Here is a 22319-nt window from a genome sequence, read left to right on the forward strand (position 1 = left end):
AATTATTTTATTTTTGAACATATTTTTAAGCAACAAGCAGTTTTTGAAAGAGATAAGTATATGTGAAAAAAAATTAAATCTTCATTTTAGTATTTTCTATATGTTTCATATAAAAATTTTCGAAAATAAACATGAGCGAATGTAGTTTATATCACTTTCCAAGTGGTATAAATTACTTTAAGTGTTCTTAAACAGTTATTAAAAGCTTTATTATCTTAAATACGTATACTAGACATATACTTCCGATTATAAAATTTGTCAAAATAAGATGGAGAATTTTACAAAAGTAATTTTAGCAAGGGTGAAAGTGTTCTGGAAATATAAAATGTAAATTTTTGTATGATTCCAGTAGAGCAAACAAACCATTTAATAAAACGCTATTATTTTTTTATTAAATTAAATACCAGTACCTTTACCTTTTGCTACAGCTTCACAGCTGTCACGTGAGCTGTATACTGCCACTGACTCGAGTTTCAGTGTCTACAGTTGTCCGAAGTGTTCATGAACTAGGATTGTATACCAGAAGATCGGTTGTTTACGTCCAGCTCACAAGAGAGCACGTTTACCATGGTGCAGACAACATATGCCTTGGACCTGACTTCAGTGGAGCACTTTTTACAGATGAGTGGAGATTCAGGATGGATACTGATTCTCGGCGTACCTGTATTTGAAGAGAGCCTGGAACATGATAGCGTCCCTCTCTCATCAGGAAAAAGGATCATGATGTGGGTGGAGGGATAATGGTTTGGGCTGGGGTTGTGTTGGACGGACGCATAGCCCTGCATGTGTTTGACAAAGATTTCCTGACTGCTATGAAGTATAGAGAGGAGATCATAGAGCTCTATGTTCGACTTTTCAGGGGCGCAGTTGGTACCGGAGTCCTATTAATGGACGACAATATACGTCAACATATGGCTAACTGGTCAACGATTACTTGGAAAGTGAGGATATTCGCCGCATGCATTAGCCAGCCAAATCTTCTGAGCTTAACCCTATAAGCACGTTTTGGAAGGTCTTAGGAGGGCAATTTCATCTCGCTATCCTCGTCCAAGAACCATCCCAGAGCTGGAAACAACCTTTCTGCAGAATGGAATGGACTGTCACAGGGTCTCCTCAACTGCCATTTGTCCAGTATGCCATCACGCTGCGCGACTTGTCTGGCTTTGAGGGGGAACATATCCCATATTAAGATTCATTTTCCCTTCGATATCGCAACGGGGATTTTGGACATTATGAGCTTTACTGATAATCATGTGTACATCAAATGACTTTTGAATTGTATATCCCTTTCTCTGTTATAAATGCATACTGATGCTAGATTTCATTATGTCCAGAAATTCGAGATAATCTGTAAATTCTCTTAATTTTGCACACGAGCGTATATATCGACAACACACTGCTTTAACGATTTCTTTAAATCTTATCAAAAGACGTTGCGAATATTTTATCTGACACTGTATCCGTATATTTATCTTCCGTGTAGTAGTGTGTGAGATAAACTGTTACTTTTTATGCTAAATTCTTCGTAAAATGACAGTTTGTAAAATGTGACTAGTGATTGCGTAGTTGCCTTGATTATTTGTATTCGACATACGTTTATATTCTTTTAAAAGGAGTGTTAAATGGGTCGAGAATAAAAGAAATTTCCAGTTCTGTATTTCACATTGTAAGGATTATGTTTATTTATCTAACAGTTAAATTTTGAGTTAAACTTCCTTTCCTCTCCCTGTTCGGGCACCAATTGTAAGATTCTGTACTCTGTATTTTAAAGTTATAGCTGAGTGTGAAGAATCTTAAGAACTGATAAGTGAATAATCGCTTGAGTTCGTGGTACAGGAAGCAAGAAGTAAGAAAGGTGAAATAACCCTTTATTATCCAAATAAGATTTAACAGAACTCCGTCTTGGAGTTGTATAATAAAGCCGACACTCGGGCTTGAACTTAAGAAACTAAGAAATAAACTAATCTTAACTAAAAAGATATAGCCGAAGCTATCAAACATATCAAGGGCCTAAAGTACGGCCGATCGTAATAATAGCTTGAGAGCGTAGCCTAAAAAGGTGGAAGCATGCTAGCCAGAATGCCTGGTTCTCTCCTAACTAAGAGAGTAGAACTTCGCGGTTATATACAGCTCTTTCTCAATTTGCATTCATACGTGCTTCTAAAAATATGTTCTGGCCGGAAGTTGTAAGCTCAGAAGGGACTCAAAATTTAACTTTAGATAAATAAACATAATCCTTACAACATTATCGGCTTAATTCACTAAGAGATTTTACACTACAGATTTTAACTCCTTCTCACCGTCTTTTTATTAACACCCAAAGGTACTATTATCTGTATAGTTGCAAGCCTTTTCCCGATAATTTTAGCTATTTCACTATAATATGTCGTTTTATGCATTAATTTTGCAATAGTTTAAATAACCAGTTATTTTATGTTTTGAATCTGCACAGTCACTTTTTTCAGTTTTCCCACCAGAATGCAAATTAGTTCCCGCGTATTTAGGTGATGTTTTGAGATTGTTAAGACAAAACATGTTCTGCAGCTTTTGGCCCTTTTTACTGGGTTTGCTCTTTTAGATAAGCTTTTCTGTCTTTGGCCTTATAATCGCTGATAGTTGAAATCGACGCCGATGTGAAGTTCTGAGCCAACTTTGTATTAAATTGCTTTGTATACTTTTTGGCTATTAGATTATTTAAATTTATCTTTGCATTTGAATTACTGCTTTTAAGTTTCTCGCCATAAATTTTGTAGGAATTGTAAGCACAAGAAGTGGCTTCTATTCATTTTATTTAGTTTTAAATAACACCATTCTCAGTTTTACACCATTCTCAGTTTCTGTCATAGTTTAGATCTAGTGATAAGTCACTTAACGTCTACATAGAGTTTAATATTGGATGATACCAAAAAGAGTTAAACTTTACAGATTCATTTTTTCGAACTATGCTCTTCTTTGGAAAAGAGAAGCAAGATAATGACTGTCTTGGGTGGTTCCTTATAAATCCAAAAGGGAAGAAAACAGCCACATATGCGAATTTAGTTAAGAGCGAATTAACTCTATGCTGACTTTTGTGACGTTCTGGTTTCTACAAATCTGTATGTAATTGCCGTATTTACCTTATTTAAGCTGTTATTTTGGGGGTGGGGGATATTTTTATGTGAGTAGCATGACAGTTAGTATATGTAACAGTTTACACCCAAATAATGCTTCGTAAATATCTATTTTAATGAATGTATGCAGACTTTTGTAACTGTGTGTAGTTTTTCCCTTTAAGCGTTAGTTTACCGGTAAACTGCTTTCCATTGATTATTTGTATTTTTATTCAAATTACTCAATTTGTATTTGCGTTTTTTGTATTTGGATTTCACCGATTTTATTTCCTCTGCATTTTTTTATTTGAAATTTATTTTGCTCAGATTTTTCGTTAAACAACTTGGTGTTCTCTCACATACAAAACTTTTCAAACATGAATTTCACCTTACTTCTATTATTTGGGTTCCAAATCATTTTAGCCCTATCTGCTGCTGATGTGTTCGATCTTTTGTTCTATTTTTTTTTGATCGCCTTTCTTCTCTATCATTCTTTTGATGTCCCGCTTGTGAGCTGTGGACAAGACTTATTCATATGAAGTGCTCATCGAGCTTTAGAAGGTTATTGGGCAGAGGTCATCACTCTCTGCGCAATGTGTGGCTGATTACGTTATATATCGGCTCAATATCAGTCAGATACTGGAATATTAATATTACTATTTGTACTTCTTGAAATGTAACTTTCCTTTAGAAATAATATCGTGATAATTACCAGTAATTTACCCATGACTACTTTTCATTTTTTATGTTCCGACTCTGTAACCGCTTTCTTTGGAAAATAAATTATTCGCAATTTTTCCCAAGGACCTTAGAATAGATGGTGTAAGCCTGGCGTCACAAAACTGAAGCCAAGGAAATGTTAGCAACGTGACGTCACGACTTATCATAGCTATCATACAGCGCACGGTTAAGAATATGAAATATACTGTTAAATAAAATTACATTAACTTTGAGAAGCAATATCAATGTCCGTAGGCTCAAAAAAGTGTCTTTAGGTATAATTTGTATAAAATAGCATTGAAATTTCACTGATCTTCCAGGTTTTACCATGTATATATATATATAGGAGAGACTTTTGAGACCAGATAGGTCTTTCGTCTAATTACCAGTTCGCTTTACATTTTCTTTTTCAATTATATATATATTTGTTTTATATTTACCATTTACACATCTTCATGTATCTAGATTTTATTAATTCTGAAACAGTTATTTCGAAGGCTTGTAATTTTTTTATATGTTAAGTAGAAAATCTTTTATGTTAACTATTAAAATTAGAGATGGAGACTTATAAACATTTAGTGATGAATAACTGACAATGTCGATTAGAATGCAAATAAACCCAGCCTGAAATCCGTTCATGATAGTGGCCATGATAACTCGTGACGTCATGCCGTAACGTTACATGGCTTCATTTTCATTGACCGGGACCTACGCGGGAGGCTTACTCCATTTATTCTAACGTCCTTGAAAAGTTACTGTTAAGCAGCGTAACAGAATATATTTATGGTTAATAGATGTTACTATGGCTCTAAAAAACAACTTAAATCTGAACTAATCAGCATAAAAACTAGAGACTACTTTCAACTTCTGAAAGAAAAATCCCAAGAAAGATCTGATGTACGTGTGAGTAACACGTGCATACGAAAATATCCCTAACATTAACTAGGAAAGCCGAAATCTTAGTTAAGATAGACATGTTACAATTAATAATCAAATTTAATAAGGAAAAGTAACAGTTGCCGGGGACATTATAACAGCTTAAGAAATTCAGAGCACAGTACAGATGCGAGTACACAAGTTCACATATCTCGGCGAAAACAGAGATGCACACATTTGTTGAAGTAGTTCCACTTGACTGCCGGGGAAAATTCTTCTCTCCCCGTCAGCCTGTAGGTTTGCCAAACGGGTTTACTGTTTCGCCAATTGGCGCTTTTCTGTACAGTTTTTAAGTCCGTATCGCCTGTTTGGCGCACACGCTGTTGTTCGTTGGCGTGCGCACTTCAGCTATCTTATGAGCCATTTTTGCTAAATTGTCTAAGGATTCCGAACTTATTGATAAAATGGCATGCACCTCGGAAGGTAACCTTTGCAGCCATAATGATTTTAAAAATTCGTCAGTTATACAGTTTCCACCTAATTCTCTCATTTTTCTCAATAAGTGAGATGGTTTGTCGTCCCCTAAATGCAATTCAGAAATAAGTCTGCGTATTTGCTCGCTTTCCGAATCTGAGAATTCTACTATTAACCTAGCTTTAAGGGCATCATATTTAGCCGTTGCTGGGGGATTAAATACAATATCTGATACTGCGGAAAGAGTTTCAGGGTCAATCGAAGAAACCACGTGGTTGTATTTTGTACTATCGCTACTAATCTTCGCTAAAGCAAAGTTACTTTCAACTTGAATAAACCAAAGTTTAACATTTTTTTTCCATAAAGGGGGAATTTTAACTGCCACGTGTGAGATTTGTGGCTCCTGAACCGCCATATTCGATTCCTCGTTGGTTTGGCCTTCCGATCCTGGCATGGTTGCCAATTATAAATATATCGTAAATCGTAAACTTAATGTTTTGCACTATACCTTATCAAAACAGTATCAATTTAGAATAAAATAATGAAGACATTCGATATCTCAATAAAAATGTGAGCACAAATATTACCCAAAGATCAATTTTAAACAATCAATAATTAAATTAAAACTATAATTTTAGAGCAAAACATATCACAAAAACATAATTAAGACCAATCACAGATAATTAAAAAAAAATTTGACCACATACCTGTAAATCCTCCTTAAGTGTGATAAACCACATGTAATCCGTACGATACAATGAGGAGGAAATAAATAGGGTAGAGCCTTTATCAGTCATAAGGAAGAGCATTGGCATCAAAATAAGGCGTATTTTTAGTTTTTTAACAAAGACTGAGACAGATAGTCATTAGGGATCGAAACAGAAGGAGCGAGGGACAGGGTCACCAATGATGTACGTGTGAGTAACACGTGCATACGAAAATATCCCTAACATTAACTAGGAAAGCCGAAATCTTAGTTAAGATAGACATGTTACAATTAATAATCAAATTTAATAAGGAAAAGTAACAGTTGCCGGGTACATTATAACGGCTTAAGAAATTCAGAGCACAGTACAGATGCGAGTACACAAGTTCACATATCACGGCGAAGCAGAGACGCACACATTTGTTGAAGTAGTTCCACTTGACTGCCGGGGAAAATTCTTCTCTCCCCGTCAGCCTGTAGGTTTGCCAAACGGGTTTACTGTTTCGCCAATTGGCGCTTTTCTGTACAGTTTTTAAGTCCGTATCGCCTGTTTGGCGCTGCCGCTGCAGATCTTTGGACCGGTACAACGAAATGGCATGTGGAGGATTCTCTATAATCATGAGCTATATGGAAAATATTGGAAATATGATGAAAGTGATATTGTGAGAATTGTAAAGGCATCGTAAAGGATATGAATGATGATGCATTTCCGACCAAAACGTTAACCTTTTCCAGAATTGAGGAAGTAAGACGAAAAGAAAGACCACCCACTAGAAGGATAGATGATGTCGAGCAAGATTTAAGAATAATTGGAGTTAATCGATGGAAGGCTATTTCGCCGAATGGGGTCAAGTGGAGGATTTGGAAGATGAAATCAGAGCGTGTTCTTCCTGGTTGAAGGGCCGATTGCTGTCTTTGATTGTTTACGATTCGAATTCTTCGGCGTTGAGTTATTCTAGCTATTGTGCTTGTTTATGCCGACTTTCGAGTCAGAACAAGCTTGCGGAATAGTTAACCAGTGATGTCGTTAGGCTGTATCAATACAGGATTCGGAAGCAGGCGATAAAATTACTGTAACTTTGATTTCAATTCTCATTTAATTTTCCTATCAGAATGCAAATTTCCAGCACGCTCGACATTCAAATTAAATAGAAGGTTTTGGAAGATGAAATCAGAGCGTGTTCTTCCTGGTTGAAGGGCCCATTGCTGTCTTTGATTCTTTACGATTCGAATTCTTCGGCGTTGAGTTATTCTTGCTATTGTGCTTGTTTATGCCGACTTTCGAGTCAGAACAAGCTTGCGGGATAGTTAACCAGTGATGTCGTTAGGCTGTACCTAACTTCATTAAGTTTTGAGTTATTCATAAGCTTTTGATCAAGACAAAATTGTTGTGTTTTGTAATCACGAGTTGGTGCCGCTTGTCAAATCTTATTTGAGTTAATAATGAGTTCTTTACACCCTTGCCCTGACTTTGTAGTACTTTAAGTACTTTGTAGTACTTGGTGATAATAATTCACCAGTCTTCAATGTCGTGTACATTTTATGAAGGCCAAGCATACCCGACGTTACAAATGTAGCAAATAAAATATAAAATATGAGTGTGTTGTAAGATCTTTTGTATGTTTTATTCGTTCTATAATATCCTCATACTTCCATTAGTGATCCTACGCATTAAAACCACAAACACTAGTAGATGGAAGAATTACCTGCGCGAAATTTGCACTCATAACGTTCTAAACGAAGCTCTCTATAAAATCGGAGTTTCTAACAAAATAGCAGAAATCAATGAAATGAAGCGCAAAAGTGAATCGAGGCAAATACTGATTGTTTATTAAATACAGAAATGTCATTTCCTAAGAATTCCCTTTAAGAATACTATGCAATGACTATTGTGTTTTAAACTATTATTGCAATTAATACTATGCGTTGACTACGGGTTCGATGTAAGAGTGAAAGATATTTATGTGAAGATTTTTATTTTCTAGTGACCATGTTCTCCTCTACTCTTGAATTGTGCATTTCGTAATTATTACTCGGCCATTAGTATGAATTTAATGACACTGTGTTATGATACTGTGCAATGACAATTGTAATTTATACTAATATTACTGTAATTAATATTGTACATTGTTCACCGTAAGAGTGAACGATATTAATGCAAAGAACATTATTTTCTAGTGACCTTGTTCGCCCCCCCCACTCTTGAATTGTTCATTTCTTAATCGTTACTTGCCCATTAGTATGAAGGTAATGACACTATGTAATCATACTATGTAAAGTCTATTGTAATTTATACTATTATTGTAATTAATAGCATGCATTGTTTAGGACTTCACCGTAAGGGTGAAAGATGCTGATGCAAAGAATATTATTTTCGAGTGACTATGTATTCCATTACTCTTGAAATGTGCATTACTTTATCATTACTTGGCAATTTGTATGAATGTAAAGACACTATGTAATAATACTAAATACTGTGCATTGATTACGGGTAAGATATTAATGCAAAGAATATTTTTTTCTAGTGACTATGTATTCCTTTGCTCTTGAAATGTGCGTTTCTTAATTATTTCTTGACAGTTAGTATAAATATATCTAGTTTTGCATACAACGTATTCTCCCACTAGCTTTGTAAACAAACATATGTACTAGCTTGTAGAAAATGGAATAGTTTCATATACAGACTATCTATACTGATTTTGTATACAGGTCCAAAATAGGCTTCCGGAAGGTTACCTTTTGCAGAACTAGGTCGGTTATAGTACGAAATTTAGTAGTATCTTTTATTAGACAGTAGTTCTACTAGACAGTAGTTTTATTAGACACAATTTTTATGACACAGTTTGTTTAAGGCACCTTATTAGTTCCTTTTTGTATATGTATGTATATGTATGTGATAAAAACAAAACTCAGAAGTAACTGACCAACATGAATTTTGATGGTGTGGAAGTGTTAATCCATAGTGAATAGGAAATGAGGCGAAAATAGATTAAATGCTTATATTTTTGATAGATTTGCAGTAAAAAAGAAGGAGCAGACAGACTGTAGTCCAACTAGGCCAAAGCATAGAAAGCTAGTGCGTTATGTTTAGGGTGAAATGTTAATTCAGACTGAGTTTTGGTTCTCAATGCATTTTGATTGGATAGTTAATATTGCTGTAAAATTACTATTGGCCGCTTAAGTTTTAGTTCCACTTACATCACCAGAATTATGTAAGAGTCATATGACATGGATTAATCTAGAAATGACACAGTGCAAATAGAGGTTACTCTTTTTAGAATAGAGAAGGGAAACTAATTTACGCTGCTAATTTAATCTTTTACATATTCTTTATTTTTCTTACATATGGGGGGGAGATGTAAAATATTAAAAATTACGATGACTTTGCTCTACGCGAACAGGCAACCTCTAATTAACTTTCCGCAATGTCAGGATCTTCCCCCTAGACCAGTACTTTCGAGAACATTCTGGCACGTTATGTGACAGGTAGTATAAATGCAGAATTCGCGCCATTTTTTAGTCAGACTGCTTCCTACTACCGATGCTATAAGACTCTGAGCTGCTCTGTCTATTACTCTTCCCTTTGTTAGAATAGTTATGACGTCAAAATCTTAAATTTAACCTTATTTTAATTTGTATTTCTTTTAAAAGAAAAATGATCCTCCATTTGAATTGAAGAAAGATGTGGAATTAAAGTTAAATTCTTCTGTATCGTCATTCTGATGTATGCCACTCAACCACAGCAATGTCTGGATTCGATGCCAAGCTTCATCATTCCTGTGCCTGTCTGCCAAATTGTTATATGCATATACATATATATACATACAGAGAGACAGACCATGATGATTACAAATTTAGAAGTGTCATAAAGCAGTCTGCTCTTCTAGACCCTTCGAGTTTGTGGCATAGTGGCAGTAGATAGCGTCTGCGGAGAGCATGTTTAAATGCTGTGAGGCTGAAAATTTTTTTAGCAATAGAATCAGCAATCCTCTGTGCAGTTTACCAGCGTACCAATGAAACCATTGACGAACATGTTAGACATTTAGAAGAATTATTTTCCTTACCGAATGAAGCTTGCCTCAAATTAAATGTCTGAAAATGTAAATTCGCAGCTAAAGAACTTCGCTATCTTGGATATAAAATCTCAAAGAAAGAGCAAAAAAGGATATCGAGCTAGAAAATTCTAAAATTTTAGCAATTAGAAATTATCCGCCTCCCAACACAGCATAAAAATTGGCATCATTCTTGGGCATGTGCTCCAACTATCGTTCATTGATAAAAGACTTTGCAAAAAGAGTTGAACCTTTACTGGTTCTGAAAAGAAAAGAAAAAAAAAAAAGAAACAGATTCACGTGGACTGCAGAGGCAAAGACGCGTTTGAGCAACTGAAACGGGCATTATTTAGTACCCCAGTACTGAAATTCTCGGAAGGCGACCAAAACTTAGAAATCACTGCTGATGGTTCGGACTATGTAGCTGGCGCCGTCCTGTCTCAAAACGGTCAACCAGTAGCTTATTTTAGTAAAACGCTGAACACAACCCAACGAAACTACACCGCAGAAAAACGAGAAACTCTTGCCTATTATTAGCAGTTCAAAAATTTCTAGTGTATTTTGAAAATGCCCTATTAACAGTTTATTTAGACTATGCTGTCATCGGTCATTTGTATTCAGGCAAAAACGTATCTCCGATGTTTAAAAGGTGGACTCTTAACTTATAAGAATATAACATCGCTATTAAACATTCGCCAGGAAAAGAGAATGTTATTGCTGATGCACTGTTCAGAATTAAGCTAGATGAGGAGAGGAACACCGTAAAATGCACTATATTAATATCGGAAATAACTGATTCTCAAGAGACAGTTATTTCAGAACCGAAAGCAGACACCGAGTTCAAAAATATCAATGCTTATCTTGAAGACCCAGAAAACTTTGAACATGCGGACATTAATTCAATTAGAAACAGAGCAGCGCATTATGAAATTATCGACAAATTTATTATTCTATGCGAAAGTAACTAATGAGAATCACGAATTCAGACCGATTATCCCTGCTGGCTTACGGTTAAAAATTCTACATGAGTTATATAATTCGCGTATTTCAGGCCACTTTGCAGTTTATTTTCTGCAATTACAGAAAGGTGCAAGTACGTATGTCAGGTTATGCAGTATGCGTCATATAATTACAAAATTAATTGTAGCCAGATCGGATACCTAAACAGTTGCCTTTCCTAGTGAATCGGTAGGTATCGACTTGTTGGGTTCTTACCCCCGAAGTCAACTAAATAAAAATAGATACATTTTATCATGAAGCATTTTTTAAATGGCTAGAGATAATTTCCATCAAAAGAGTCTTCGCAAAAATCGTGTCTGACTCATTAATAAATAAATATATATTAAAGTGCGGGGCTTCACTAAAAGTAATTCGGATAATGGCATACAGTTTGTCAGTCAGATCTCTGAGAAGATCTTTCTTCTGCGCAGCGGAACGAGTAAATAAAAAATACTGTTAAACTTATTCGAAATTAAGTAAAGAATTATCATAGCAGCTGGGATGGCTGTATCAACAAATTCGCTTTTGCGCAGAGAACAGCAAAGCATGACACTACGCGAAAGTCCCCCACAGAATATTTTTAGGGAAAAAAATTCTTAACTTCCTTAAATAAGTTATTTTTGTTTAACAAATAGAGGCGGAGTTCAAAATGAACGATATACAACAAATCATCGAGGAGGAAGTTAAAGGTTCACATTTCGTCAGGGGGCAGCAAAAAGCATATTACAAGCATATTATTAGAGAAAACAAGAGGAATATAATGCAGGTCAAAAAGTACTGAAGATGAAACATTGATTATCTTCCGGAGAATAAAGTGGCAAAATTTTGATTCCAAATTTAAAGGCACTTATACAATAGAAAAAATAAAATATGGCACGTTTTATTTGAAAGATAAAAATGGGCATCGGAGTATCGCAAATATTGACCAAGTGAAGCCGTAGTAAGAAAGAAGTGATTTTTAAGTGTTAAAATGTCTTTTTCAGGAACCTGGAAGGGAGTCAGAAAATAGCATTGCCCAAACTTTAGAACAAGTTGTTCCAGAGGGAAAAGATAGACAACTTCAATCCCAGATCAAGGTCAGAAAAAGACTTAAAATAGACGACAATAAAGAGAAAGGGCGAATGCCGCCGCAGAAAAGAAAGCAATCACTAACTGTCAGCGTGAAGCTAGAAGAACGCTTTCCAAGCGGAGCTGAAAAAGTTCCAACGTCAGTTAGCCAAGGCCCTTCCCGAAATTGTATGAGGTCCAAATGCCCAGTTGCGCTTACCTCGCCACCACAAATAAGGAAATTCAAGCCTCAGAGACCAGGCCCAGGTGAATTTCCAGTTCTAAACTATTAAACAGGACTCTCCGCTTTAATGTGTCTGGCTATGCTTTCGATCGCTTTTATCTTGACCTAGAAACAATTAAAAGAGAAGTGCTCTTTTTCACGTAAAACCTCATTTTCTAAACTCTCTCAATAAGAGATCTAATATTTGTTTTTGGCCACAAAGTCTAAATCAGCGGATCTAAAGATTTTGAATATCTACCTTCTCTGGCTTCGGCCAGCCCTGTGTCAAAGTCACGAATCTTTATTATTTGGTTTTACCACTCAAATGAATCTTCTGGATTGTTTTACAGTATTTTAGAACAAATGCAAATTCTTGTTATTTTAGAACTGTATATGAGAAAATTATTACACAAAATTAGTAAGCTGAGGTATTTTCGGCGTTTTATAATTTTTCCAAACTTTAGCTGTGTTCCACGACAATCAGCATATTTTGTAGATTCGTGTTTTTTTCCATCGATGTGAAATGCAAACATTAGTATAAATAAATATCCATTTTCTTTTTATGTAACAGTAACGGTACTATAAATAAACATTCCTTTAGTAATAAATAATTACAATGATTATTATATAGTTTTAAAGTATTCTCCTGCAAAATCCGCATGAACATTAAAACTTTATCTTTTTATTTCCACGAAATAGTAATGAAATGTTATGCACCGTTTTGTAATATGGAAGTAAATATAGTATATTATTACGAATTGAATTTTGTATATAGATAGATGATTTTAGTGCAATTATATGTGAAATTGTTGTATTTTTCTGTGTAATGTAACAAGAAAATATCTAGAGAAACAAGCTATATCGGAAAAGTACGAATACAGGAGGGGCAAGTCCATTTTGGCAAATGATATCTCGACCATTTGGCGAGATATCGCCAAGCTGGCAACTGGCTTTGAGATTAACTTTTTGTCTCCAAATTTGGCTAGAAATCGCCAAAAGTTGCTTGACGAATTGGCGACAATTTAGTCCGGTTTCTGTATCACCGTAATAGGTATTGTAATTTAACACATGTAATTGATCACCATATTAACTGTAACAGTAATTGAACCCTCATATTGCCTTCTAGTAATTTCGAGAACTAGAAAATAGTAGAAATATCTCGACGGCCGGTGAAAACTGCATGAGGCCAAAGAGAACAGTATTTGCTCCCAGTAGTTGTTACTGTTACTTGTTAGCTTAGCTTGAGTTCCGAGTACTATTTCCGGTTTAGCTTCGCTTTTTAGCTGCGCTTTGCATTGCCTTTTCAACGTTCCTAGTAGTTTAAAGTGTAACTACTGATTGTACTGTGTGATATTACGAAGAGTTGTGCGACTATATTTGTGAAATGTTCCAGATCTCTGAAGCGTTTCTTTTGCTAAAATAAATTTTGTCAACCTATCATTGGAGCTGTGTGCCTTTAATCTATTACAAACCCGTAGGTAAGTAACAGTTTTAATGTCAGGAATGCGGTTGAATGTAGAATGAAGAGCAATGGAGAGCAACTAAAACAGCTCGTGACTGCCTTTGTTGCATTCCAAGAAAAGATAGAAAGGGCCGTTAAAGAGGAGCTGATAGCAGTTCAAGAAAGATGAATGTTGGCCAAGATTCCTTTAAAGTAGTGTTGTAGGCTGTTTAGGAAAAGATGCAAGCTGGTCAAGATGAAGGCTGTCAAAGAAAAAGATTGAAGAAAAGATTATCAAGAAGAGATGAAATTATCTGCATAACAGAAAACAAATTTGATTTAATGGAAGGCAAAACGGAGGCGGTGGAAAATGAAGTTGGAAAAATTGAAGAACAAGTTTCCTCTGGCAAAGAACAAATAGAAGAATGAGTTTCGACTCTGGAACAGCAAGTCGAAGAAAGAGTACCTGCCATCGAGTAACAAATCTAACAGCTATTTGATGACAGGGTATCTGCGATTTTCAAAGAATTCGACACCTTAATGAAATGCCTAGCGATAGCAAGAAGCAGTTCTGACAGTTTTAAATATTCACACATGCTTTCTCGTCTCTCTCTGAGGTACCATGATGTGGGCGAAGCCTGGCCCACCCAGCTGTCCAAAGGAGAGTTATAATGGACATAGGGCTTCATCCAATTCTAACCACAAACGAGGGCAACCAGCGACTCGAAGCGGCCCAATCAACTAACCAGCTCCCGAAAGAGCAAAGTCCCGAGCCCAAGTAACAAAAATCTAGTAAAAAAGAAAATAATACAAATCATAAGAAAGAGACAGTTCTTCACAATCCAAAGTCTATAAAATCGAACAATAAAAAGTATACAAGCAAACATTTAGATAATCATGTGGATACCCTCTCTGAGGGTGTCCACATATGATGTACGGATGTACATGGTACCAGAACGGAGACAAATTATATAGGGCGCGGAAAGTTTTGAAGTGCTCTTTTTCTTTTATATATTACTAAACAGTTTAATAATATTAGTATGCACTATTTGGATTATTAATAACATATTATCTACTCGTTAAATTATCGTTTACTGATGAGTATATTGATTACATCTGTCTGTTTATTAAAATTTTATTATTACATTTTATTATTACATTTCGTCTAGAAATTTTTTCCTCACCTCCTTAAATATATACATGTAAGTTACGAGACTGAAAAGCTCGAAATATAATCAGATCCAGTTCCTAATAGTTCACGAAAAGTATCCTAGTTTTTATATTTAATCATCTTAAGAAAAAGGAGATTTTGTGCGGTTATTTCATTGAATATCAAAAAGCATATGACGGCTGGCTGACAAAAGCATGCTTTCGCGGAGAATTTCGAGGGAAATAGGTTCATATTTACATTACACTTAAAAAAAAAACAGCGAAACTGCTTAGTGCTAGGCTGTAGAGGGCTGGTGCAATCAATTTGTTAAATTTGCATATAATATCCAAGTCTCTCCCCCTTTTTCTTTTTCTAGTTTACTTATTCAAAGAAAAATACATGTTACTCACTGAACTTCGTAAGTTAGTCTGAACATCGATGAACAACATTTCTGTGGCAAAGCTTTCTGACTGCACATTTTTATATTTCTTTCTCATCTTAAATTTCTAATCTATTTTACATTTAGCAAGCTTGTTCGCTGTTCTACGTAATTTCTGCAATATTTTGCAATGCTGATACTTTTGTAAATTAAAATAAAAATTTTCTTTTGTTTTTTAAAGATATTTTCTTGTTTATTCACAAATATTTGTATTTTCTGTTTCTCTAAGAAGTGAAACATTTAATTAGATTTTGATACTTAGTTTTCATAAGAAGGACGAGCTCTTTGCTAAAATTTTCGTAGATCACTGCAGTGATCTATGAAACAGATAGAAAAGTGAAGTGATCTATGCAGCTTACACAGCTTATTCCTTCATCCGATTTGAAACTGGGAATGAATTACCAAGTTGATAATTCCGTTCATTGGTTTTATTGATTTGAATACAGTGAATTTGAGTAAAGTGGGAAATAACTTTCGTTTAAATATAAAAGAGATGATAAATGCATTTCTAAGAAATAGTTTTAAAATATGGCTCTTTCAAGCTCCTTTTATAAGATTTATTAATTATAAATATATATATATATGGAAAATTACGAAGGGAATAACATATATGTATCTGTAATTACGAGAATACGTAATTTTTATGCATGCAATAGGGCTTGAAAATATATTTAAATAGGATACTTAAATATTTTTTCTTCAAGTAAATATTAAAATTTAATGACTACCAGCTTCTCATCGACTGTCGGCATCTATTCTCATCAACCAATGATAACATCCCAATGATAACATATGCGTACATACACACGCATACATGTAACACACTCATTTATTCATAAGATTCGAATTAAAAAATAATTAAGTTTTACATTAGAAAATTAACCAAAAAACAGCCACACGAGATATATTTGTAATTTGAGTGGATTATAGATTATGGATTATTCGGTTATGGCAAAAAGCAGACGAAGGCTATCTGCCTAAGGGGAAGGATGCCTTCGCGGAGGACTTTCTAAGGGGAACTGGCTCGTATACACGTTACACACTGGGAAAACCACGAAAACGCCCATGCAGTCAACTCGTTCGCGGGATTCGAACCTCGGACCGAACTACCAGTGTTCAGCGTCTTTACCGCTCGGCCGCTGGTGGGCCTTATTTGTAATTTGAAAAAGTTCCTTAGACATAAAAAAGTTGGAAACCATTTTAGTTAAGACTATTTCTCAGATATTCAGATATTTCGTATTCATAATAACATAGCATTCGAAGTACAAAACTTAATATTTACGATCATATTAATTGATATGACAAATATGTGTCTTTCTACCCTGTGTGTTTAAAAAAGATTTATTTGAGTGATAATTATCATTTGATAATTCATTTTCATAGTACAAAATTACATACATTCAAAGAATTCAGTTGCTGTATATTTTTCTATATATACAACTGAATGCACTGAAGTTAGATGTTTAAACGCCCTTCCACCCCCCACCATTTTTGCACAACTCCAAGCCCACAGACCCTCTCTGTTTCTAGCACCCCTTTTATTCCTTTCTTTATAACTTACGACTTGACTGCAAATGATCAGCATTCGGTCTCATTAATATCAGTACTTTCTGGAACTGATGACGTATGTAATTTTCTTTCCTCATGGTGATCAAAGATTCAGAGTTGGACAGCAGTACACAGAGTAGCAGTTTTATACTCACAGAGTGTCTGTACGACATTGGTACAACCCCATTTTGTGCGGCCGAAAACTGTTAATCAAGCCAAAATAAAGCTGAAACATTTCATATTGAAATATTTTTATACATTTTCTTTTCAGATGTATATAGAACTTATGAATTTTGCTTTGGCCGTAGCCCGCTTGCATATTATTAATTTTCATTTTCCCAATGTGTTTCGTATGTAAAAATACCCATGTCAGAAAATTTTACTTACTTATTTCCTTGTATAGCACTGATCTGCAGTTGCCTAACCGGAGGTCATGCTTTAATTTTTATTACATACCATGGAAATTTTTAAAGAAGTGCCATGTTGTTTTTCTCTTGACAGCACAAATTCGAGCATGACTATACTGTTAGTGTTTTTGCTGTGTATTTTTCAGCAAAATCTAAAAGATTAAGCTGAACATTTCATTACTCATTTTGAAGAGTCTGGCTATATTCTACTCAAAAGAAAATGTTTGTAACTTACTAGCAAAATAATTTATATATGTAGTACTTTATTGTATTCTGGGCTTATTTTTAAACTGCTACTTATCTATGTCACTTGATTTCTAGTGAAAGTGTAGAGACGTTAGGTATTTTTGGAAGCAGGAAAGATGAAAAATTAGCAAACGCCTTCGCCGGGAATCGAATCGCGGATCTCTGGAATACGTGTCCAGCGTGCAGACCACCACACCACGAAGGCATGCCAAAAAGGTAGGAGAAATACCCTATAAAATATTGAAATAATTATATACTTTACGCTTTTCCAATGAGTTTCGTAGACACATACATTCAGTATAAATAATATTTTCTGACATACCAATATTACTACCAAAATAGAAAATATGCAAATGCTTTCTTAAAAATTTTTGTATTTGTTTCTTTGGGAACATGTAATGAATACCCACATTTAATTCTTTAATGTGTATTTTCTTACGTCACAAATATAAAATTTGGAATGCAGACTTTTTAAATAATTTCGTATTAAATACATAATAACGTTGGAGGATCAAGAAACGGAAATATTCGTGTAAAGTTTCCGAAATGAAATGTACAGTATTTCAGGAAATATTCACTTAATTTCTAACTTTATCAGGTTCAATGTTCCGCCTTACTTGTTTGCTTTGGGAACATGCAAAGACCTGACTCGGAACAGGGAGCTTACTAAAGCTATGTTCAATAAATGTGGGAAGTAGACAAGATACACAGGAAGGGTATACGAAACCCTTTATTTTTCACTTGCAGCGGCAGCGCCAAACAGGCGATACGGACTTAAAACTGTACAGAAAAGCGCCAATTGGCGAAACAGTAAACCCGTTTGGCAAACCTACAGACTGACGGGGAGAGAAGAATTTTCCCCGGCAGTCAAGTGGAACTACTTCAACAAATGTGTGCATCTCTGTTTTCGCCGAGATATGTGAACTTGTGTACTCGCATCTGTACTGTGCTCTGAATTTCTTAAGCCGTTATAATGTACCCGGCAACTGTTACTTTTCCTTATTAAATTTGATTATTAATTGTAACATGTCTATCTTAACTAAGATTTCGGCTTTCCTAGTTAATGTTAGGGATATTTTCTTATGCACGTGTTACTCACACGTACAGCACACTCTTTACAATAATTTCCGGACTTCGGAATACAGAGACCAACCACTTGTGGTCTGAACGTAAGAATATAAAAATATTAACTAAACTCTAACTTAACTTTGGAATAACAAACAAGGGCCTACGTGGAAGACTGGCCGTATATTAACAGGAAGCCGTATGTAGTACAGAGAACTGTTAACACTACAATACGTTTAAAATTATTAAGAGGATTAAACCTCTGGCCTGGAAGGCAACCAGCAACCGAGTAAAACTGCTAAGGCAAGCGTCCTGCTTCTACTAACTCCTTCCTCTCTCTCGCTTGGCAAAAAGCCACAATTTAAGTACTTGGCGTTCGCCAGACAAATTTGCATAAATAAGTTAAAGCTTTTAATTCTGGCCGGAAGTAGAAAATAAGAAATGATAGTAAAGATTTAAAATAAAATAAACGTTAGTAAAACATAAGATCCTTACATACTTCCCGCCAGAGTTAATTAGTTTGAAACTGAGGTCTAAAACGACCTTGTTGAAAACTTTTAGCTCTAGAATCTAACGCGAGACCAATCTTTTACAAACATTTCTCACTAGAAACTAGAAATTTTAAAAAAAAAAAATTTGTTTTTACATTATCAGCTCCATGGACAATTACTTTTCATCTGTACTGCATCTAAACAGGAGCTTTTAGTTGAAATCTGGTTCCTTCCAGAGATCTGGAAGAAAAACTAGTTTAATGAAATGTTACTCAATTAAATGGCAAGTCACATGAATATTTATATTTCTCTTAACATTCTTATTTCATTCATAACTTTGTTTAATTATCTCTCCCCGTGCTCTCTGACATGTGTTGTAAAAGAAAACACCAAACACGAATGTGTTTATGTACGAGTGTTCAACACTGCCGCCTACAATCAAAACACTAACGTGTTAAAATTCAACATAACAAGACCTCGTAACACACCTTATCTTCATCTCTAAACCCTGAAGTACTATTCTGAAAGTGGCTAACTCTGAAGTGTAGCGTCAGAGAGCCTAACTACATTCATTCAACCTTTAACACATATTCACAAAAATTTGGTCTTTTTACAGTCACACGAATAAGTTTAAAATTTTTGGCATTACTTTCACTTTTACCATATCACAGTATTTCTTAACATTTAAAATAACAGTTCACATTGTATATAAGGACATATTAACATGCCGTTAATTTTACGGATTTTAAAACATACATTAGTAGTACATTGTTAACTTCTATTCTTTTCCAAGCAAGTGCCAATTCTTCTACATTGAAATACTACATTTCAAAAGTCTTTCAGACTAACACTTCTTTCTTGCCAGAATGTTTTAAATAAAATTTATACAATAACTTTTACAATATTCAAGTATTTACACATTCCTATTATACATCAACTTTAGTTTTACTCGCGAGTAATTGAAAAACATAATACCAAAATAGGTAACAACACATTTCTCGCCTTTTTGGCGATAAAGGTAGACCTCACATGAGGTAAAACGTCTTGAAATCTGCCACTTGCAGTAAGAATGAAAGATTAACTTAAGTTTGCAAAGTAACATAAAATTTTACTTATCTTTGTGATATTCGGACATTCTTTTCTCTGCCCAGTCCTGGAAGGTAGCGAAGATTCGTGTTTGATTTATCCTCCTTCTTGTGCGGGCTCGCCCTTCAGTACCTTCCTCTAGGAGCTTTCTTTTCCCTCCAGTTCGGTCACCCTTGAATACCTTCTTTTCGCCTCTGCCTGTGGTCTTGGCCGTTTGATCTTGGCGGAACCGGGTCTTGGCGCTGGTCTTGGCGGAACCGGGACACTTCTCTCTCGTTCCTGCTTGTATCTCGTTGCTGGCCGTTCAAATTTTCCTTGTATCTTTTCCTCCGCCGCTGGTGGTCCTTCCGCAATTCGGCGACATTTGCTGCGTAGAGTCCTGTCCGATGAGTAGATCTTCCGTTTGGGAGCCGGGTTATAGTTGTCGTTATTTCTCCTGGCTCTCTTTGCATTCGTCGTACTTCTCCCTTCTTCATTCTGGGGGTGGTCGTGCGCTCTCTTTTCTGGACGGTGGAACGGCTTATTTTTCTTGTTACCTTCAAATTTCCAACGGGGAAACTTTCTTTTCAATTGCTCCTGCCACCTAATGGCTTGCCCTTGTACTTGTCGTTTTTCCACCTCTGGAGCTTGTGCCTGCGGTGTCTGCCGTGCCGGATCTTGCAAAAGATCTGAAAATATTTGCATTTTATTACGATCTAAGTAGGGTTTATTTGATCAATGTTTTCGGAGCAGGTTTCGCCATTTCTGGCTTTTAACACTACTACAGCGTGAGTTATTTTTTCTATAACATATGGTCCTTCAAATCGTGGAAAAAATTTGGCAGTTTTATCTTCTGGTGCTGAAGAAAGTGAATGCTTAATTTTTAAAACTTCATCCCCTACTTTATAAGTTACTCCCCGTCGTTTCAAATCATAATAGAGCTTCTGTTTTCTTTGTGCTACTTCCGTATTCTTCTTTTCTTCCTTAATTAGTTTTTCTATATCACCCATTTTAAATTCTGGGGCTCTTTGTTGCACATAAAATAATTTATCTAACGGCGTTATAATCTTTCTGCCTAGAAATAACTCAGCAGGAGTTTTGCCCGTTGTATCATGTTTTGCGGTCCTAAGGGTGAAAGCAAATTCATTGACATAGTTATCCCAGCTTTTATGAAAATTTTTAACATAACTACGGATAATTTTCACTATATTTCTATTGACCCGTTCCACTATATTTGATTGCGGCCGATACGGGACCATTTTTAAATGACGTATGCCCAGTTTTTGGCACATGTCTTCAAATATATTACTTACAAATTGAGGACCATTATCCGATATAACTTTTAGGGGCGCCCCGTATTTTAAAATATATTTATTTAAAATAGAATCAGTAACTAATTTCGCGGAGGCTCGTTTTAAGGGAACAATTTCGGTCCATTTACATGATCAACCATAACAAGGAGATAGCGACTTTTATTTAACTGACTTTTTGGGAAAGGGCCCAATAAATCGATGCCAATTATTTCATTTGGAAATTCGGATTTAATACTATTTAGAAACCTGGCCGGGCGGAAATTAATATAATTAACTGCTTGACATGTTGGGCAGGACTGGACATACGCCCTTGTTAACATTTGCAGTTCAGGAAAATAGACTGCCTCGCGTACGCGTTGGATAGTTTTTCGAATACCAGCATGAGAAGCTAATGGGCTGTCGTGTAACTCCTGCAGGATATTTAATCTAAGACTAGCTGGGATAACAGGTCGAAATTCGTTGTTGGAATTTGTAGTTTTTGTATAAAATAATAGACCATCTATTAGTTCGTAATGGGCCGCCCTATTTCTTATCGCCACAATATCTTGGTGGCTAAAATTTTCAGGATCCTTTAAATACTCATAAATGTTCCTAAATTCAGGATCCTTACCCAGTTCGGTTATTACAGTTTCTCGGGAATTTATTGTACATGCTGTGAGCATTGCCACCTTTACAGTATTACCTTCTTCATCTATTTTTATTCTGGATAGGGCATCTGCTACGATATTTTCCTTTCCGGGGGTGTGCTTGATTACCAGATTATACTCTTGTAACTTGAGTGCCCATCTTATTAACCTTGGGGATAAGTTTTTCCCTGAGTACAATCTAGTTACCGCCGCATGATCAGAATACACTGTTATTGGCGCCCTTCCAGAATAGACTCGGAACTTTTGCACTGCTAACAGAACTGCAAGTGCCTCTCTCTCGGTCGCGGAATAATTTCTTTGTGTTTGATTTAAAGTTCGACT

General features: G+C 35.5%; 1 protein-coding gene across 1 annotated transcript in view; it reads left to right on the forward strand.

Annotated features, from left to right (window-relative positions):
• Positions 1–740: 740 nt before the first annotated feature.
• Positions 741–22319, forward strand: part of LOC118205949 (uncharacterized) — a 31600-nt gene continuing 10021 nt past the window's right edge. Inside the window, exons 1-2 of the mRNA XM_085819713.1 lie at positions 741–941; positions 11900–12230. Of these exons, the coding sequence (XP_085675839.1) occupies positions 741–941; positions 11900–12230 (532 nt within the window). The remainder of the gene's footprint in view (positions 942–11899; positions 12231–22319) is intronic.

This window comes from Stegodyphus dumicola, chromosome 6, assembly GCF_044657685.1.
Source record: "Stegodyphus dumicola isolate Sdum_Otavi_A_Nest chromosome 6, ASM4465768v1".
Classification (NCBI taxonomy): Eukaryota; Metazoa; Arthropoda; class Arachnida; order Araneae; family Eresidae; genus Stegodyphus; species Stegodyphus dumicola.